The sequence below is a fragment of the Zeus faber genome, assembly GCF_960531495.2.
Source record: "Zeus faber genome assembly, chromosome: 11".
Classification (NCBI taxonomy): Eukaryota; Metazoa; Chordata; class Actinopteri; order Zeiformes; family Zeidae; genus Zeus; species Zeus faber.
In genome coordinates this window covers 3422377-3444125 of record NC_137205.1, presented here as the reverse complement: position 1 = coordinate 3444125, position 21749 = coordinate 3422377, and the positions used below count along the sequence as shown (strand labels likewise).

At 42.9% G+C, this 21749-nt stretch overlaps 1 protein-coding gene across 1 annotated transcript in view; it reads right to left on the bottom strand.

The window, feature by feature from the left end:
- smg1 (SMG1 nonsense mediated mRNA decay associated PI3K related kinase) overlaps positions 1 to 21749 on the bottom strand; it is a gene marked incomplete at its 5' end in the record, with an annotated part of 151603 nt that overhangs the window by 39434 nt on the left and 90420 nt on the right. Inside the window, 11 exons of the mRNA XM_080009518.1 lie at positions 5254 to 5533; positions 9267 to 9439; positions 10016 to 10209; positions 10369 to 10587; positions 11653 to 11762; positions 12191 to 12329; positions 12616 to 12879; positions 13112 to 13341; positions 15399 to 15645; positions 20319 to 20541; positions 20905 to 21059. Of these exons, the coding sequence (XP_079865644.1) occupies positions 5254 to 5533; positions 9267 to 9439; positions 10016 to 10209; positions 10369 to 10587; positions 11653 to 11762; positions 12191 to 12329; positions 12616 to 12879; positions 13112 to 13341; positions 15399 to 15645; positions 20319 to 20541; positions 20905 to 21059 (2234 nt within the window). The remainder of the gene's footprint in view (positions 1 to 5253; positions 5534 to 9266; positions 9440 to 10015; positions 10210 to 10368; positions 10588 to 11652; positions 11763 to 12190; positions 12330 to 12615; positions 12880 to 13111; positions 13342 to 15398; positions 15646 to 20318; positions 20542 to 20904; positions 21060 to 21749) is intronic.

The window sequence follows — 21749 nt, the reverse complement described above, 5'->3', positions numbered from 1 at the left end:
ACCATAAACCCACCACTGTTGTTGGCTTTTGTTTCAATAAATTGTTTGAGATGAGGAAATCACCATTGCATGTTTCTACTTAAATGCCCTACTTTCATGATATATCACGGTAGCGTGAACTTTTTACATTTTCCATAAATTTCAGCCAAAAGCCAAATATCCCTAACTTTTTGTGAGTAGTGTGTGTGTGTGTATATATATATATATATATATATATATATATATATATATATATCAGGGCTGTCAATCAATTAAAATATTCAATCATGATTAATCGCATGATTGTTTATAGTTTAATCGCGATTAATCTCAAATTAATTGCAAAATGTAGCTTAAAGGGATACTAAATGTAGCTTAAAGTGATATTTTACAATTGTTTAATACTCTTATCAACATGAGAGTGGACAAATATGCTTGCTCTATGCAAATGTGTCTTTCTTGGAAATCAATTAACAGCCTATAACAATGTCGAGCGGACATGGAAGTTCCTCCGGTATGGGGTAAGCGATTCACAGTAGTGAATCCACATCCACATAATCCACATTAGCGCACATTTCCGTGAAACCGTTAACTACACTCCCTGTATATCTTCTGATTCCTCACCAAGGCATGTTCTCCATCACTACCGACGGAATATAGGGCTTGTACCTCCACCACTTTGTATAGCGCCAGCTATGCAGCCCCAGTAACTGTGGCGGCAAGTGCAAAGGAGAGGAATTCGCCCTCTTCATTAACATCATGTGGTGCAACCTAGGACATGTAACTTTTGGCATGTGATGTCAACCACTCCGCTGTCATGAGGCTACAAAAACAACACACATCGGCGGCATCATAACTACAGGTCGGGCAAATGGTCAGAATAATTATAATAAGTTTTGATAAGTTGTGCGAACGCATCAAAAAAATCTAGTGGCGCCAAGACAAAATACCGTTAAGGCGTTATCGTGCTAACTTTGACAGTCCTAAAATGTTTATATTATTTAGCAACACATTTTTTTGTTTACATATTTATTATTGTATTTTATTTATTCACTGTTTAACATAAAGCCATGATAATACACTTAACTATGTATTGAACATTATTAAATATATATCGTGATACTTATGGATATCAATATAAAAAAAACATTGTGATATTTATTGGCCACATTGTCCTGCCCTACTTCAGCGAGTTGAATTCCATTTAAAGAAGGAGTGAGACCAATCACACACTTATTGTATCATCACAATGTATGCAGCGTTTCAATAATTGCGCACTCTAAGTTCTACCATTTGCCCCCCTTTATCGGATTTTATCAAAATTTGGTGCATCGGTTCAGGACATAGTATGAGATGTCTCCTTTGAGTTTTATCAGGATTGCTCAAAGACAGCTAGAGTTATGGCCCTGGATTTTGACTGTATCAACACAAAATTTGATTTATAAATTAGCAAGATTGGTCCAAAAACATGGCTGTAATCAACAACAAAAAAAGTTGCGCACACTGGGCTTGGGCAGAAGGTCAATTAAATTGTCAATTGACTCCATCGATTGCCAACTGACATTGAGAAAAGACAATTTTTTTCTTTATCTGCCAGGAAAAATCAGAGCATTGAAACGGTCTAAGTGCAGTTTACAGTGTTCGGAAACTGATCATGGGAGCGGAGTGGGGGAGAGAGACGCTCTCACCCTCTCCCCTCATCTTGCGCCTTTTCACACATTCCATGGTAACGCCGGAATAGATGGGGCAAGGGACAGTCCAGCAGAAGCCACCTGGTGCAATCCCGTGGCCCCACGCACCGGAGAGCGACAGACTGAGCAGCAGCATATTCACTTGCTCGCACAAAGGATGTATTTGGACATAGCACGCAAATAAAAAGCAAATATGTGACCAACCGCAGCAAAACCCGCATTGTCGCGCATTTCTAAAATTGTCAGAAGCCAAATAAATTGAAGAAAACCTTTCTAGAAGGAAAATTTGATTTTTCTTGTTCCTGTTTTTCTCTCTCAACGTATTTTTGAAAACAGAGTTTGATTTATAAATAATAGAAAAATATTAAACCGTGGCGTTAAATATTCCCGTTAGATTACATGGGGAAACACAGTTCACAATTCAGAATTCAGAGACGCTGAATAGCGTTTAATAACACCGATCGATCGTTTCATTTAAGGCGACCGACCAGGTGAAGATCATTCCTCCAAATTCCATGTGATGTGAAGTCACAATGTGAAACCGTTTTGATAGATTTCAACCTTTAAATCGTACTATTTTTAAACTAATGTCGCCGGGGTGGAGAAGGTAGCTGGTTCTCTTCTGAGCACGTTGTTGCAAGCTCAACATGATCTGATCACAGACATTCACATTTCAGATTTATTGCTTTTCGTGTACAGAGGCATCTAAGGCTGCACAATGTAGTAAAAATATGTGGTGTGCAGACCTGCCAACCTGCACACATTTTGTGTACAAACCACGCAATTCTCGGTCAAAATACGCAAGTACGAAATGCCAGCTGAAACTACGGGAAAAATACACACACACACACACACACACACACACACACACACACACACACACACACACACACACACACACACACACACACACACACACACACACACACACACACACACACACACACACACACTCTATTGTGAAGGGGGTGTATACCACACTCTATTGTGAAGGGGGTGTATACCAATGAAGAAGTCAAGCTGACGTCGCTTCCGTAAACAAGACTAGGATCTGGTTTCACTTGTCTGTGAAAACTTTCATCTCCGTGTTATGGATTATGAGAAGCAGGTGGGGGAAGAGCTAAATCATATCGCGGACCTTAATCTAACCAGTGCGATAGGTCCAAGTCAGTGTAAGTAGCATGTATTGGATTTCATTTTCCGCGATGATAGTCAGTTCTCCGACAGCGATGTTGAATCTGATACCGGTGTTTTTCCGGACTTGGAGAACATTTCAAACAGCGGATTTCAACCTGAATGTGACGATGGAATGGAATATTTTGAAGAACCACCGGAGGAGACCGACGATACAAAGTTGAGGACGTGATGAGTCCGTTGAGGTAGTAGCAATGGACAAGTTTCTCAAGTTTACCTGCAAATGCAATCCTGGTTGCATTCCTCTCCTTTCTTCCCTCATTTGCTGCCATAACTATGACAGGAAGAGGCCACGTGACCAGCTGTGGTTTCAGTTTTCCTGGACCTAATTAACTGTTTCTCAATACATGTTGTCGTCCAATGTTTGTTTCTGTGTAAATGTTGTTTGGTTCTATGTCTGTCTCACCAGTGGTGATTCTCCCCCTCTTGGAGTAATGATTATTTGTTTATAGACCCAAACATAATAAATAGTTCTCTAAAGAGGGGGGTTAGTGGTGGATCTCTTTAACCAAAAACTGTGCTCTTGTCATCCTACAGGTTGTCCACAGGACAAAGTTATTGCAGCAGTTCTTGATGATTCAAGAACTAATAAAAGAGTTGTATGTTGAGAAGTTGAACTCCACTTGCAGACCAACACTGTCCTGGATGCAATGGCATACAAATACTCTTTGTTGTATGCCCAGCATGCTGACAGCACAGGTAAAAAATAAAAATCCTTTAGAGAAATTTCAATATATAATTTGATGGACTGATTGAGGATTGGGTACAGTATTTTAAAGGTCTACCTCCAAGAAAATTTACAGTATATAACTGCTAGTAGCTTAACATGCAAATATACTTAAGCTTGTAATACCACAACCTTGTTGTTTTGAGAAGCCTTATTAGGGTTCAAACCCCCGAAAGAGGGGGTTGTTTTCTTGCTGCTTTATTATTAATCGTCTTCTTTATTGTCTTATGTGGCATAAAACGATAAATCAAATTCCCTTGAGCTGGAATGAGCTGAAAACATTAAACTTTGCCCAATACATGGAAATTATGTGCAAATGCTTACCAAGAAACATAAGCCAATGGGCCAAATGGTGGCGCTGTAATTAAGGCCCAACTGGCAGTTTTGGAAAGGCGACGCCCCTCACACCAAGACACCAAGAAATTTGACACACAAAAGTCCAGCTCAGTGTGCTCTACAAAAAAGCCTCTTGGACCATCACTAGCACCTAGCAAAACATCCATCACGGCGGACCAAGTTTGCATAATGTTAAAAAGAGTAATGTGAATAAACTTTTTGGGATTTTGACTTTACCTCGCTCATTTATAATAGAAATGTGTATCTCAGTCCCACAATGCTGCATACCAAATTCAGTGTTGATACAGTCAAAATCCAATAAAGTCTATTCACATTACCAAATTAGCGAAAAAAAAATCGATCATGGTGGACTTCTATGGTCCAAGAGGCTTTTTGGATTTTGACTGTATCAACACCAAATTTGGTATACACCACTGCAGAATTGAGAGACAAAACTCTATTATAATATAACAATAATAATAAATATGAGCAAGATCGGTTGAAAAACATAACCATAACATGCCATAAATCAAAACATCTTCGCACAGGGATTAGATTAGTAGAAAAAAAAAAGGGCCATAACTTAAGCTGTTTTAGATCAATACTGAATAAACTCAGAGAAGACATCCCACACCATGTCCTGAACGTACATACCAAATAATATTCAAATCAGATAAAGGTGCAGAACTTTGCGAAATTATTGAAACACTGCATATATTATGACGATAGAACAAGTGTGTGATTCGTCTCAATCGTTCTTTAAACAGAAATAAACTAGCTAAAGTGACTTGCTCGGCTTTGTGAAGACTGAAACCCGCTCGTTGCTGCTTGTAGCTTTAATTTTGGATGATTGACCTGCTTCCTTCTGTTGAAGAAGGAAAAAGGTTTGAACCCGTGAACTGCCTCTTGCGGCTATATTGATAATTAAGATTCATTAATTTCAAAATTCACGACAAATGATATTGTCTTCTAAGGATTCCCCACACATAGGCTTTACCTGGGTGAGCCTGAGCATTCATGACAAAAGTAAATTTAGTGTTTGTTAATTATTTTGTGATTTACATGCATAAAAAAATAAGTGGGTTCTTCCACTCTTTCAGTGGGTGGACCACCAGACCCCACTACATGAAGACCAATTCCACAGGAAACAGAGTGTCCATTGTCCCTCTTAAGCTGCAGTGCGGAGTTACCCTTTCAAACACGGTGTCACACGGGTTTACGCTACCTGGAAATAAGACGAGTTTAGACGAGGGGCGGTGCATAGTTGTTGATGGTCATAAAAAGCACAAGGGAGGAAGAAAAAAAAGGAAAAAATACAATACTGACTGCCTGTAGGTGTGCTGGCACTGCTCCGCAGTCATGTCCGGCAGCAGATCTTCCATCCAGGCCTTCCACTGTTGGGCCCTGTGGCGTAGCACGGTGGCCCGCGGATACAGCAAGGCCACCGTAGCGTAGCTGTGCAGCTGCTCCAGGCAACCCCTCAAGGCGGCACGGCGCTGCTGCAGCATGGCACCCATCTCAGCCTCTAGACCCTCGCACTGGCTGATCAGGTGGGCCTGGCCAGCATTCTGCAGAAAGGCTGTGGCCGGGACATAGCTGGGAGGACCTGAGTGAGGCAGGCACAGGCTTATTATTCATGTAGTACAGAGCTGGATGACAGGCATGCTGTTTTATTTCATTAAAACATTCTTATTTTCATTATAATAACAGCTAAATAGAAGCAATTGTGCAAGCCTGGGGCCTAAGAACATATGTGACCCACCTCAGCAAAACCTGATATCTCGCGCATTTCTAAAATCGCCAGGATTTTCAGTTCCATTCTGTTTTTTTATCTCAACATATTTTCAAAACAGTTTGATTTATAAACAGTAGATGAATGTTAAACCGCTGAGTTAAATATTCCCGTTAGATTACATGGGGAAACACAGTTCACTCACCGAGAGGCTGAACAGCACTGAACAACGCAGATCGATAGTTTCCTTTAAAGCGACCTTCCAGGTGAAAATCAACCCTCATATTCCATGTGATGGGAAGACAATGCGAAACCGTTTTGATAAGAGTTCAACCTTTAAATCGTACTTCCTTTAGACACACACACGGAGACATTATTGTATAGGGGGCGTATACCAACGAAGTAGTAATACTGACGTCACTTCCGTAAACAAGACATGGATCCTTCGGTTCCCCTTGTCTGTGAAAACTTTCATCTACGTGTTGTTATGGATTATGAGAAACGGGTGGCGGAAAATCTAAATAATATCGTTGACCTTAATCTCACTAGTGCGATAGATCCAAGTCAGTGTAAGCAGCGCGTACTGGACTTCATTTTCCGCAATGATAGTTCTCTGACAGCGACGAAGAGAACGACAACAATGCTGAAACTCATACCGGCCTGTGACGAATAAACGGAATATAAACTGAATATTTTCAAGAACCACTAGAGGAGACCAACGACACGCCCGTTGCTGTTACAAAGGAAGAAGTTTATGACGTGATGAAATTCGTTGAGGTTGGTAATGCAGATCATGAACAAGTAGCAATGGACAAGATTCTCAAGTTTACTTGCAAATGAAACCAAAGCCAAACAGGCAATCAGAGTGTAGCTGGGGTAGGGTTGGGGTTAGCCCACATAATAATCCCAAGAACTTTGAAGATATTTGGCATACGCACATTTATTTATTAAATGACACACCCAGGCTGATATACAGAGACTCATAATATTGAACGACTCAGGAATTATTTAGGAGTAGGCATCAGGGCGATAGTGGCGCAGCCCCTTGCCTGCACTCCGGTTGACTTTTTTTTAACATTCACTGCATATATGTATGAAAGTATGAATATGTATTTGACAATTAATAAACCTCTCCTCCTTCTCTTGAGATTGAAAGTGCACAACAAAATCTACTTTTATAAAAAATGTATATTCTTACTGTTGAATAAAAGCCTTTTTAAAAACAAAAGACGTGTCGATGAGGCTGTTCACATTACCTCAAACCACAAGAACAATGCAGAGATTGCCCCATTCATCAGGGTGTCAAGGGGCCATGTGACAAGTAGCCATGCGGCTTTGTTGGTCCTCCAAAACATTTGCATTCTGGGAGCTGACTGAATAAAGCCAAGTGTGGGGGAAAACTTTGAGGTTAAAAATCTCAGTAACACAGTTTGCCACTACTTTGTCATTAACAAGTCATTGCTTTGAAAATATTTGCTTGATTTGCACAAGTGACAGCCTGTTTTGAAGCTCTGATTCTTCACTTTCAAATGATACCAAAAAGAGTCAAAAGCCACCAAATTTCCTTAAGTCTGCGGTGGGTCACATATTGAGGGGCTTAAGAACTCAAATGAATTATATTCAATTACTGTAGGGTTAGGGTTATCCATTATCAAAAGTTTGTCATAGTATTGGATATTGTAATATGGAATTGTAATAGTTACATAAACACCTCATCATAACCCCGGTGTAGAGTAACAGTAGTTCGAACATGACCTTGTGCCGGGCCTGCTGCACCCCCGTATCGATCTGGTCACGTTTCGCCTAATCTCCCAGTGCCAAAACTCATACTCAGTACATACACCACACAATAGGCCTAGGGCTTGCAGGATGGGTGGGGTACAAGCTATGTTGGTGAGGATGCGGTGGGCGGCTGCCATCTTGCCTGTCATGCTCCTGCCCCAGCGTGCTTCTAGTCCGCCCCGAAATTTTAATCCCATTCAAATTAGTTTAGAACACATACACTCGCACACCAATCCTATTCCAAACAACGCTCCACCAGACCAGGGTCTGCAGGGTAGGAGGGGTGCGAGTGATTTGGGTTCGACTTGCCTGAAGGACTCGCACCCCCACACCCCGCAATTTTAACTGCAATTGCCAACAGCACACATTGAGCACTGAGGTTTTTAAGGTGGGCTGGAGTCCTGGTGGCTTGCGCCTGGGGGTAGGTGTGGCAGTCGGCCTTTGCTCCCGCTGCGGTGGGTGACCCGGGTGGTGGAGGGCCCATATATCTAGCGGCCTGCTGGCGTCGGCTGGGGGGGGACTATCATCCAGCTTTGATCCGGCCTGTGGACTGTGCCTGGCGTCCGTGGCCTGGGTTCTGTGCCTGCACCTGCGTCTTGTGTCTGCACTTGGGTGGGTTGTATGTGTGCGCCCCTCCTCGTGCTCCCTGGGACTTAGGCCAGGCGTGGGGGTTGCTCTGTGGGCCTCCGGGGGTCTTCTGTGGCTGCAGGGTGGGGTGCTCGGGGCTTTCCTGCAGGCGTGGGGTGTCTATGCAGCTGCGGAGCTTCGGGGCCCTTTCCGCTGCTTCACGCGCCACAACATAATACCGGCCTTATACACCAGAACCAATTGAGATAAGTCCTGTACACTCACCGGTGGACACACCTCCGCGCTTTTCGTGTACAAGGCTGCACAATGTAGAAAAACTATGTGGTGTGCAGACCTGCCAACCTGCACACATTTTGTTTACCAACCACGCAATTCTCGGTCAAAATACGCAAGTACATAATGCCAGCTGAAACTACGGTAAAAATATAAATTAATAAATATTATCTCACACACACACACACACACACACACACACACACACACACACACACACACACACACACACACACACACACACACACACACACACACACACACACACTCCCAGTTGCATTCCTCTCCTTTCCTCCCTCATTTACTGCCATAACTTTGACGGGAAGAAGCCACCTGCCCAATTGTTGTTCCAGTTTTACTGGACCTGATTAATTCTGTTTTTCAATACATGTTGTCCAATGTTTACGTTTCTGTGTAAATGTTGTTTGGTTGTGTGTTTAATTGTCTCACCCGTGATGAATCTCTCCCTCTTGGAGTAGTGATCAGTTGTTTATAATAACTATTTTACCCAAACATGGTAAAATAGTTCTCCAAAGAGAGCAATTGGTGGTGGTGCTCTTTAAGCAAAAACTGTGCTCTTGTCATCTTATAGGTCAACCACAGGACGGAGTTATTGCAGCAGTTCTTGGTGATTTATGAATTAATAAAGAGTTGCATTGCAGGTTGAGAAGTTGAACTCCACTTGCAGACTAAGTCTGTCCTCGATGCAATGGCATACAAACACTCTGTGTTGTATGCCCAGCATGCTGTCAGCACAGGTTAAAAAAAAATTATAAAAGAACATGACCTTGTGCCACATGTATCCAAACTCATATCACATCACCAAACCGTTGCAATAAGATGCAGCTTTAGTGCCAACCGCCCATCCTGTTGTGAACTGAATAAAGTCTCTGCAATTATGCTCCCTCGCTGACAGATTAATGCAGTGTACATCCACCCACCCACCAACTGGACGGGGTCTCACCGAGGTCTATGGGGCTGCTTATGTCCTGTAGCAGACTGGCCAGCTGGCTGGCCTCCAGACTGGAGAAGGCTGCCTGGTACTGTGAGATCCACTGGTCCAAGTCAGCCAGCTTGCTCTGGATGGCTTCCTGCATTGTCCGCTGCCGAGACTGAAGCTGGGTGTGCTCCGAATACCTGCAACAGCAAGAGAGCCAACTGACATTTTGATATGCGACCGGGACTTCCCTACAATGGACGACCAGAGATTCAAGCATCCAAAGTCAAAGAAAATACCAAAAGTCATAATATGATAAACTCTATCAGAGAATAATTTTTCAGAGCATAAACTAGACTTTTCTTTCCATTTCATATCTCAAACCTTTACATTTCTTGTGTACGTATCTATAATGCAGCTCTACTGTATTTCTTATCATGTATTTCAAATGCAGCTCTCACAAATTTATTGTAATACATCTGTATTTGGCGTAACACATCTAATACATTTCTTGTAATGTAAGACAATAATGTATTACAATGTATTTCTAATAATGCATCTATCCTACAGTAGATATGTCAGATACTAGGATTGGTAAATGCAGAGAGGGATAAATAAAAGAAAAAAAGGTATTTGTTATGATAGTATTCTGATGAGTGTATCTATAATGTATCAATGGCATCTCTTAAATTTAGATTATATCAATGTAACTTGGAAATTAAAAATCCAGAATCGTAGAATCCTGCAACTCTGTCCAAGCAGGCAAGCGGACAAACCTTTGCTCCAGGGTGAGTATGAGGTGGTCAGAGCGGTTGTCTGCGCCCTCCAAGAATGCCATCTCCTCTAGCAGCTTTGCCTGCAGCTTCTCTCCCCGGCACAGCAGCCCCTGCAAGGCCAGATACTCCTCCACTGCCTCCTCTAACTGTGGCAGAACTCTCAGCATCTCCTCACGGTTCTTGAACCAGTTCACCTGTGCATGAGTTGCAGAAAAACAGGCCCACATTGACATTCATGCTTGTACTTTGCTACCACCGCAACAGGCGACAGCCTTTCTATCCTTGTCTTTCCATTTAGAAAACACCTTTTTGGACACTTACAATGACCCCCCCCCCGACCACGGCGACCTCACCTTGATCTCAGCCACGCGGGAGGAAAACAGGGAGCGTGTTATGTCCCTCTCCATCTCCCGTTTGCTCTGCTTGTTCTCAGCTTGCTGGCCCCCGCCACCGTACACAGCTCCGGCGAAGCCAACCTCCCCGCCAGCGGTCCAGTCCACCAGTGGATCATACACAAAGGCTTCCAGAAGAGTGAGCAGAGTCTCCCGTCCGCGTCGCATCATCTGCACCACCTGCAATAAGACAACATGAGTTGGTGGGCACAAAAAAAAAAAAAAAAAAAAAAAAAGAAAAGCGGTTGTTGGAATAGCACATCAGAAAATAATGTTCTAAAAGCATACTCTCTGCATCAACAACACTTTGAAAACATATTTGCAAAAAAAGCAGTAAAACCAAGCCAAAAATGAACGAAAATTAAATGCACGTCATAATCAGTATAAATAAATACATAGCTAATGACTTATATGCTGACAAGTGCTTTTGAATAAATGTATATGAAATAAGACAAAGCTAAGATTTCCTGACGTATGCCATGGTCTAACACAGCCAGGGAAACGACATGCACGGAGAAAGATATTGTTTACACTATAACAGAATTGTAGGCAAACAAGGGTTGTTGCAATATTTATCCATGTGTGACCATGTGGTGTTTTTAAGCATCTCCAAAACCTACATAAAAAAATGAGGCCATTGCCCATAAGCCTGGCAATGTCTAAAGCGGTGCAAAACGAAAACTTAGAAGTCAGTTGTTTTTTTTTTTAGTAAGATTTAGGTGGGTTTTAACATTATTGAAATTTAAGTTCAGTCATAAGATAATAAATATGAAGATACTTATATCTAAGCATGTGTACATTTGCCTGTAGTAACCTTCTACACACATTTGTTTGGCTCCCATTTTATAAGTGAGTTAGTTGGTATTACTTTTCATGCCATTTTAGTGTTGGGGGCGGGGTGGGGGCGGGCATCCCGAAGGGAGCGCAGAGAGGAAGTGACCGGGGCGTATTTTGCACACCTGTCTCCCACTCCGACGTTACTGACGATGCGCGTGCTAGAGATGCACGCATGGATGATGGTGTGCCTGCATTCGCCGTGCCAAAACATTTATTTTAGATGTAGGTTATTTTCTGTCTATATTTTATGTTTGTTTACATCTCCTTATAACCCACAATGTACTGAAAGCAAGTTGCGAGGCTATATAACGCAAGTACGCTGGATGATGGAACATACATCGATATAATGCATAGTATGCTATTTCAGACAAATAGTGTTGTCACCAGTGCTAATTGATACAAACAGACCTGTTCACAGGACAGTCTGAAGATGCCCTCCACCCCGGTGACTCCGAGGGCAGTCTCGATATTGTGGGTCATACGGAATGGCACCTTCTCAGGAACCCGCAAGCTTTTTCCTGTGAGCAGATCGGGACACACACACACACACACACACACACACACACACACACACACACACACACACACACACACACACACACACACACACACACACACACACACACACACACACACACACACACACTCTTAAGGTTACCACCAACCAATCCTCAATCCTGCTTTCCTTCTCAAATAGTGACTGATAACTTAAATTAATGGATAGATATATAAAACTACACAAAGAGGCAGATAGAGTAAAGAAATGTTTTTATTTCACCACGATGTGGAAACTTGGATAATCATATACAATTTTAGCCAAATAGTTTGGCAAAAACTTGAAATTTTGAAACTTTTGCTGTTAAAAAAATCATGATGCACATGCTGAAGGGAGTGCAGTAGAAAATAATCAAGGCGGAAATGGCTTTAGAATTATTGCTTTGTTTACCTTTTTCAAAGCAGACATTGTAGTCTATGTGCACCACCTCTCCAGTGGTCATGTCAATCAGCACGTTGTCAAGATGACGGTCGCCAAGGCCGATAATGTATCCAACCATTGACATGACAGCCGTGGATCTTGCGTAGGACTACAGGGTTCAAGAGCACGGATATCAGTCAAAGAATTCTGATGACTTTTCAAGTCATCAGAATTCCAGGCCAAGCAATTGCAGGCCAAGCAATTGACCACAGAAGGTTCTGTAAAAACTGCGCAGCAGTATGTGGACTCAGTGAGGAACATATACAGTCAATGTTGTATAAAACTGCCATGTAATTTAAAGACTTAAGCGGCCTTATTATAGAAATAAAAGTAAATGATTTGCCACTGGGCCCCATTCATTATCATTGCAAAAAGAAAAAAAAAAAAAAGTTCACCTGAGTAACCCTCCACCACTCATTGGGCGTGGCGCAGGAACACCACAACTCCTTGGCCAACAGGTTTGGGGGCGTGGCCTCCATCAGCTCTTTTAGCACATCCTTCATCACACTGAGGGGCCAGTCGCGTCGCGACACATCCAGGCTGAGACACACTGCTTTGAGGGCTGGCCCAATCTTGCTGTAGTAGAGCTCGCTGGGCCGGGGGACCAGAGGAACTGGTTGGGGCTGCTGCTGCTGCTGCTGCTGGAACGAGTCCTGGGCCTACCATCATGACAGAGAAGGAGAAAAAGACTGTCAATACCTGTGACACCCAGAAACAGACAATAGACTGTACCAGCCACAAAGCTATGTAAAACACGAATTAAGGAAGCACAATCATGCCACAATTACTTCAACATCAAATCTTAATTCAACAATTACAACTGAAAAATTAAAATTTTGCAGAGCAGTCTGCTAACGCTCTTTTATGAACAGAGCTTTCCCAAAACCTCACCTTCTGGGCCTGGAACATGGCCTCCCTCTGCTGCCAGCGTTTGTAGAGACCAAACAGTGGTGTGGCTCCGTCCACCCACTGAATGAGGCCTGATCGTGTGCCCAAGGGCGTGACCGAGTAGTGGCGTGCGTGGAAGCGCGGCTGTTCCTGCTGGTTGACCTTGGTGAACATGGTGTTGACGATGGAGAGGAACTGCATAATGCGCTCGTCCAAGTGCAAGTCCTCCAGACCTGAGGAAGGTGGGAGGGTGTCATACTGGCCACTACCACAGGTCAGTTTTTTAACCACTCATATATATTGTGATTAATTTGAGTAATGTAGTTTGTACGTAAGGAATGGGCGTCATTTCAGTATTCAATAGATCAATAGATTTCTTTAATCAGTGTGCTGCATAGAATAAACAAAGCAAGCTAGCTAGATGCTACCTCAAAAAAAAGTAATTATTTTATCAATAAACTGACAGCTTAGATTGTACTACACACATCTTTGAATGGAAGATACAGTGGGGCAAAAAAGTATTTAGTCAGCCACCAATTGTGCAAGTTCTGCCACTTAAAAAGATGAGAGAGGCCTGTTATTTTCATCATAGGTATACCTCAACTATGAGGGACAAAATGAGAAAAAAAAATCCAGAAAATCACATTGTCTGATTTTTAAAGAATTTATTTGCAAATTATGGTGGGAAATAAGTATTTGGTCAATAACAAAAGTTCATCTCAATACTTTGTTATATACCCTTTGTTTGCAATGACAGAGGTCAAACGTTTTCTGTAAGTCTTCACAAGGTTTTCACACACTGTTGCTGGTATTTTGGCCCATTCCTCCATGCAGATCTCCCCTAGAGCAGGGATGTTTTGGGGCTGTCGCTGGGCAAAACGGACTTTCAACTCCCTCCAAAGATTTTCTCTGGGGTTGAGATCTGGAGACAGGCTAGGCCACTCCATGACCTTGAAATGTTTCTTACGAAGCCACTCCTTCGTTGCCCGGGCGGTGTGTTTGGGATCATTGTCATGCTGAAAGACCCAGCCACGTTTCATCTTCAATGCCCTAGCTGATGGAAGGAGGTTTTCACTCAAAATCTCACGATACATGGCCCCATTCATTCTTTCCTTTACACGGATCAGTCGTCATGGTCCCTTTGCAGAAAAACAGCCCCAAAGCATGATGTTTCCACCCACATGCTTCACAGTAGGTATGGTGTTCTTTGGATGCAACTCAGCTTTCTTTCTCCTCCAAACACGACAAGTTGAGGTTTTACCAAAAAGTTATATTTTGGTTTCATCTGACCATATGACATTCTCCCAATCCTCTTCTGGATCATCCAAATGCTCTAGCAAACTTCAGACGGGCCTGGACATGTACTGGCTTAAGCAGGGGGACACGTCTGGCCCTGCAGGATTTGAGTCCCTGGCGGCGTAGTGTGTTACTTTGGTCCCAGCTCTCTGCAGGTCATTCACTAGGTTCCCCCCGTGTGGTTCCGGGATGTTTGCTCACCGTTCTTGTGATCATTTTGACCCCACGGGGTGAGATCTTGCATGGGGCCCCAGATCGAGGGAGATTATCAGTGGTCTTGTATGTCTTCCATTTTCGAATAATTGCTCCCACAGTTGATTTCTTCACAACAAGCTGCTTACCTATTGCAGATTCAGTCTTCCCAGCCTGGTGCAGGTCTACAATTTTGTTTCTGGTGTCCTTTGACAGCTCTTTGGTCTTGGCCATAGTGGAGTTTGGAGTGTGACTGTTTGAGGTTGTGGACAGGTGTCTTTTATACTGATAACGAGTTCAAACAGGTGCCATTAATACAGGTAACGAGTGGAGGACAGAGGAGCCTCTTAAAGAAAAAGTTACAGGTCTGTGAAAGCCAGAAATCTTGCTTGTTTGTAGGTGACCAAATACTTATTTTACAGAGGAATTTACCAATTCATTCATTAAAAATCCTACAATGTGATTTCCTGGATTCCCCCCATTCTGTCTCTCACAGTCGAAGTGGACCTATGATGAAAATTACAGGCCTCTCTCATCTTTTTAAGTGGGAGAACTTGCACAATTGGTGGCTGACTAAATACTTTTTTGCCCCACTGTATATTTTTCGAAAAGACAATCATTCGTTACATAGCAACCACAGAAGCTACTGGTAAGTGAGTGGCAGTGTTAGGTTTGGGGATATGTTCCGCTTCAAATAATACAAATTATCACAATTTCTAATTATTCTTTTAAAAAGGACACTTTGGTTTGAAGAGACCACACAAAAAACTAAACCACTTTGCTGTGAGAAACCATGACCCACCTTTGAAGAGATAAGGGTAGTTGTGTCCATCCGAACCCAGGAAGAAGAGCTTCTTGGGCTTGGTCTTGGTGGGCAGTATGGTGATGGCGTTGCCCACGCTCTGTATGGTCACAGCATCTGTGGCCGACACCTCCCCGGGAAGAGCCATCTGCGTGTTAGCCATGGATGCCAAGCGGGGACTAATGTCGCCGAGGTGGAGAAGGTAGCTGGTTCTCTTCTGGGCACGTTGTTGCAAGCTCAGCATGATCTGATCACAGACATTCACATTTCAGATTTATTGCTTTTCGTGTACAGAGGCATCTAAGGCTGCACAATGTAGTAAAAATATGGGGTGTGCAGACCTGCCAACCTGCACACATTTTGTGTGTACAAGCCACGCAATTCTCAGTCAAAATACGCAAGTACGAAATGCCAGCTGAAACTACGGGAAAAATACACACACACCCCCCCCCCCCCCCCTTCGGGTGAAATTTATGGAAAATGTAAAACGCTCCAGTGATATTATATCATGAAAGTAGGGCATTTAAGTAGAAGCATGCAATGGTGATTTCCTCATCTCAAACAATTTATTGAAACAAAAGCCAACAACAGCGGTCGGTATACCACAACAAAAAATGTCAATGTCTCAATAAGTTGTCATGTGCCCTTGAGCATCAATTACAGCTTGACAACGACGTCTCCTGCTGTTCACAAGTCGACTTATTGTTTGTTGAGGCATGGCACCCCACTCTTCTTGAAGGGCGGCCCTCAGGTCATTGAGGTTCCTTGGTACAGAGTTATGAGCCTCTACACGGCGACTCAGCCGATAACATAGGTTTTCTATGGGATTCAGGTCTGGAGAAAGTGCAGGCCACTCCATTTGAGGTACCCCAGTCTCCAGCAGCTGTTCCCTAATGCTGCGACCTCGATGAGCTGGAGCACTGTCGTCCATGAAGATGAAATTAGGCCTGTGTTGTTCACGCAGGGGCACAATGACCTGATTAATGATGTTATTCAGGTAGTATGGGCTTGTCACTGTACCATTCACAAAGTGTAGGGCAGTTCTGTATTGACTAGACACACCTGCCCACACTGTAACACCACCAAAGGCTCGTCTGGTGACAACAGTGGCTGATGCATAGCGCTCTCCTTGACGTCTCCAACATTGTGGCGGCCTTCATTTCTGCTCAACGTGAATCAACTTTCATCAGAGAACAGCACTGAGGCCCACAGGTCCCTCGTCCAGCGTAAATGCTTCCTGGCCCATGCAAGACAATGATGAGTGTCCCTGGTGGTAAGGTCAGGTACCCTTACAGGTCATCTAGCACGCAGACCACGCTGATGTAAACGGTTGTGAATGGTCTGACGTGACACTTGGGTGCCTCTCACCTCCTTTAAATGTGCCTGGAGTTGAGTGGCATTCATCATCCAGTTCCGCAGGGCACTGTTCACAATGAAGCGTCATCAGTGTGGGATGTGGCCAAAGAATGTCCACTTCTATGCCTTTCTGTGACTCTTCCAGTCTCTCTGTATTTCTGTTGCAACCTGCTGTTGACACTCTATGACACTCTAAGCTCAGTGGCCACTTCCCTCTGAGAACCTCCTGTTTGAAGCCTCGCAATGGCGAGGTACTGTTGATCAATTGTTAGGTGTCGTCTTGGTCTCATGATGTCAAAAGGTGAACAGCATGATGAAGAGGACTGTTTAAATACCAATTCTAATTGAACCAGGACATTTATTGGTCGATTCCTGGATTAAACATCTGTTGTGAATTTTGCCGTTCAGCTCCTTGTTAGAGAACAGCAAGTTGTGCAAAAAGTACTGAAACATTGAACAGTTGGACATGTGCATCCAAAAGTTTAGAGAATGTCAAATTAAGTTCACTTGTAAAGGTTAAAGTGCATTTTAGGTTCATCTTGAAATTTGTGTAGAGGCTCGTAACTCTAACCCTAACCCCAGAACCTCAATGACCTGAGGGCCGCCCTTCAAGAAGAGTGGCGTGCCATGCCTCAGCAGAGAATAAGTCGACTCGTGAACAGCATGAGACGTCGTTGTCAAGCTGTAATTGATGCTCAAGGCCACATGACAAGTTATTGAGACATTGACAATTTTTGTTGTGGTGTACCCACCACTGTTGTTGGCTTTTGTTTTAATAAATTGTTTGAGATGAGAAAAATCACCATTGCATGCTTCTCCTTAAAAGCCCTACTTTCATGATATAATATCACTGTAGCGTGAACTTTTTATGTTTTCCATAAATTTCACTCGAAAGCCAAATATCCCTAACTATACCTGTTTTGCTGCGGTGGGACACACACACACACACACACACCTTTTCATTGTAATTTAATTACGGAAAATAATAAATAAATACAAAACCGTACCATACATTTATTGGGTATTTAAACGACATCCCTGGGATTGGACCAGATACTAAAACCTGTGGTTCTGTAATGCCTCCCCTCCCTCTCCTCTCACTCACATCCACTGATACGCAGCGGTACTTTATTATCCACCGACGCTGCATTGCTGAAGTAAAATGGGAAGTTGTAAGTGGGGGAGTAATAATCACAAAAATGTGACCGTAATGTTAACAGCATTAGCTGTTGTAGCTCGTTGTATAACAAGCGTTGGTTATAGAGATGCACTGATCGATTGGCCGGATTTCAACTTGATCGGTCGTGACTGGCCGATCAGATATATCTTGCGATCCTGCACTGGTCAAATGTCGTCGCACGATACTGTGCTCATGTACTCTTAAGGATGCTCCGATACTCAAACCCGATACGAACGTAATGTAACGTAGTTGTGTAGTTGACGCTCAAAAAAGAGAGCGAAATAAATGTCGGCTGTTTGAAGGTACTTCAAGGTAAACAAAGGTTGGATAAATATTTTATCCCCTGACAAGATTCTTAATTGTGCAGACTGTGTTGTTATCTCTATCACTGCAGCGGAGTGTCTGCTCTGGTTGTTCGTAGTGCATGAGCTCTGCTCATGTTGAAAAGTTTGACTCTTTTTTGAGGCTGTTTTTGACGAGTCACTCTTTACACAGTAAAACAAGTTGTTCGATTTGATACAGTTGGTTTAATGCACAGTGAGTTCCAGTGAAGGAGAGTCAGAAGAGTGTCATTTATTATTATTACTTTTTTTTGCAATGATTGTAATGTATTTTGGAATGACAAGTACCATATAAATACTACAGTTTTAACACCAAGCCACTAAAAATAGGTGATTGACACCTTTCCCGTTGCAAGGAGAAATGCAGTTTTTTTCTTGTGCGTCACATTCAACATCACCAACACGCTGGAAAAGGGGTGTGTCATAGTTCCAGTGTGATTGGGAAAAAAACAGTAGAGGAGACAGCAACTTAAACAAATATATAAAACTGTAAAACATGAAAAAAAATAATTTGAGCAGTTCAAAGAATCGGATGGTTCATGAACACTACAGTAGAAGCAGCATGGAGCACGGATACTCCATGCTGCTGGTGCGCACCACGCATGGATACACCATGCTGCCGGTGCGCAAGTGAGCACTGATACTCCAAGCTGCTCTAGGCGAATCCGCACCATCATTCGTGGCAGGGAGTGGGTACCGGTGGGGAGCATGGGGGTTCTCCTCTGTGGTGCCCATGGTACCATCCCCACACTCACAACATTTCATGGTGCCCCACATGGAAAACTGTCAATGACTTCCTATTTTGGATTCTAAATCAGATATGAAATGATGGAATGATACACGTATATTCCTGTCTATTTATGCGCCAGTGTCTGGAACTTCAATGTGTGTCACATTGCGCAGGTAAAGGTGCCAAAATTTGAGGGTCGACCCGCGTGTCCCGTTCACGTCACAGCCGGTTGGAGGTGGAGTCAATTAAACTCGGGTCTATCGCCGGGTCATTTGACTGAGACCCGGGTTTTTCCTTTCCCACTGGTGACTAATGCCGATTGTGTTAGCAGGTGTTACCGGGTTTTTGGTGCAGTGGGAAAGGGGAAGTAGTTATATGTTGTGTCCAGTTACAGGTTGCCTTATACTGAAACTTGGTGACAGTCCCATAATTCTGTTTAACTGAACTCAGTCATGTTTTCATTTTATTGGAACTCAATGACCGTTCCATATTCTTATTATTGTTCTACAGTGAATAATGTAGTAAACACAGTGTGAAAGTCAGCAATCTTACTATAGCGGTAACTGAGCGTGATCAGATCACCTGACGTATTTGTCATTGACATACAGCAGATATACCAAATGAGATCAAATGATAACATTTTATTTCTCCGATCATGCATATGAACTCAAAATGATCGCATGACAATTTAAAAGATATTTAATAGTCAATGTTTTATTATGAACATACAATTGAATGAAAATCTGAATCTGCCAAAATCGAAATCAGGTCAGATTTTATTTATTTATTTATTTATTTATTTTTAAATAGAATCTCCCAAGGAAATTGTAATTGGTGCATCTCTTGTTCACAAACATGTTCGGCAACTTTACAAGATGATGCATTTCGTGGGGTATATCCTGATGAGATAAATTTGTACATATAGTTAGCCGTAGTGGCTCGCATACAATGTGATTAGCCTCGTTAAGAGACGGCTACAGTGTGAGTAACTGATGATTTAGCTTCAGAGCAACGCCACAGAGACTCCCTGTTACATTATTGTGGTACTCAAAATATTTTCCCAAGGTCGCAGGTCTGGTGTGTTATTAAATGTGTTGCCTATTGCAATGTCCATGAGATCACTGTCCACTCTCATTTGAGTGTTATAGTGTAATAAAAGAGTAAGAGTGTTATAAAAAATGCTTTTGTTTACCCAGATTCAGAAGGTCAATACCAGTTTACATCCCTGTGTGTCCAGTACCAAGAAAGTGGTATTCTGTTATAATATTAATGTCATTATAAATGATCTGTGTGCATCCCTGACAGTCACTTACTTGTTTGAAGGGGACCCAGCTGCTGGCGGGATTGGCCGGGACTGTGGGGTTCTGAAGCCTCTCCAGAGCGGTCATGATGGCGTCGCCGTAAGTCTGCTGGAACCAGGTCTCATGCGGTGTCTCAGCCGTAGCCGATGTGATGCTCCGTACATGCTCTAGCGCAAACACCACGGGGCGCATCAGGGCTGAATGCTTCTCCCGCATGATGGCCATCTTCTCGTCCCTGTTGGTCAGAGACGACATTACGTCTTTTTGGAGGGATTTTCTGTGCCAGTTACATGCCTGTTTAGATATTGAACATTTTTCTGAAGCTCCTCATGCACGATCAAACCAAATTATTATGATGTAGGCTATATAAATTGCCTCACATTGTTGGTCAAGTCAAATTGTGACTCTAATCAAAACCAACTATGATTTGACTAAAAAGTTGTTTGAGAACAAGTTCTGTGCCAGGGTAGACACCCATTTACAGTCCAATTAGCTGCCAGAGGCATTCTTTATGGGTTGCCTCATCTGCTACAACTTAGTGCTCCAAGCTTTGGTTCCGATTTTGGGATCAAACACTCCAAAAAATTGTATTGCTTACTTGCGCAGGGTGTTGTTGTTCTGCACCCTCTTGACTTCCTCCTCCAGCTGCTGGATCCTGCGCAGTACGTGCATGTGCTGCTGCTGCAGGACGCCCAGCCACAGCTCATCCCACAGGAGGGTCACCCTGCGCAGCTCGCCAACCAGCAGCTGCACCTGGTGGCCAATTAATAACAATAATAATAAAAAAAGTTTAGTACGCCAAACTAGTATGCGTTAAGTATGTCTGAAACCATAGCATGCATCAAATAGTATGTGAAAAGGACCATGATGACAGAGTACTTCCAGTGAAATATCTGGGTATACGAACACTGCACACTACAGTGCAAGGGTTCCCAATCTTCTTTCACTCAGGACCCCCATTCTAGGTCTGAAATTTTTCACAACCCCAGCTGTGCTGTCCATAAAGCAGCAGTGCATTCTGGGTAAATGAGAATGCCACTCTGCTGTGAGCTACAGATGTAAAGGAGAATATCTGTAAAAATCTGGAGCTTTCTGGGAGAAATGAAATGGGAGCATGACAGTAGAAGCTTTAATAAACGGCCGAGTCTCAGAGGGCGAGTTTTAACTGCTTTCTCTGTTGTTCAGATATAAAATGTGAAAGTAAAGCGGGTGCATGGGGCCGCAACTTCATGACCGAACCGACTGGACCATCCACGCCACGCACGCCACCATGTCCATCTGCTTCCTCGCTACAAGCACTAAACAGCCTCCATTTAATTAACGATAATACATTTTATTTGTATAGCATTTTACCAAACAGTTACAAAGCGCTTTACATAAGATAAAAAACATGAAAGATAAAAACATAGGAAGAATTGTACAAGAAACAAAATAAAAATAACA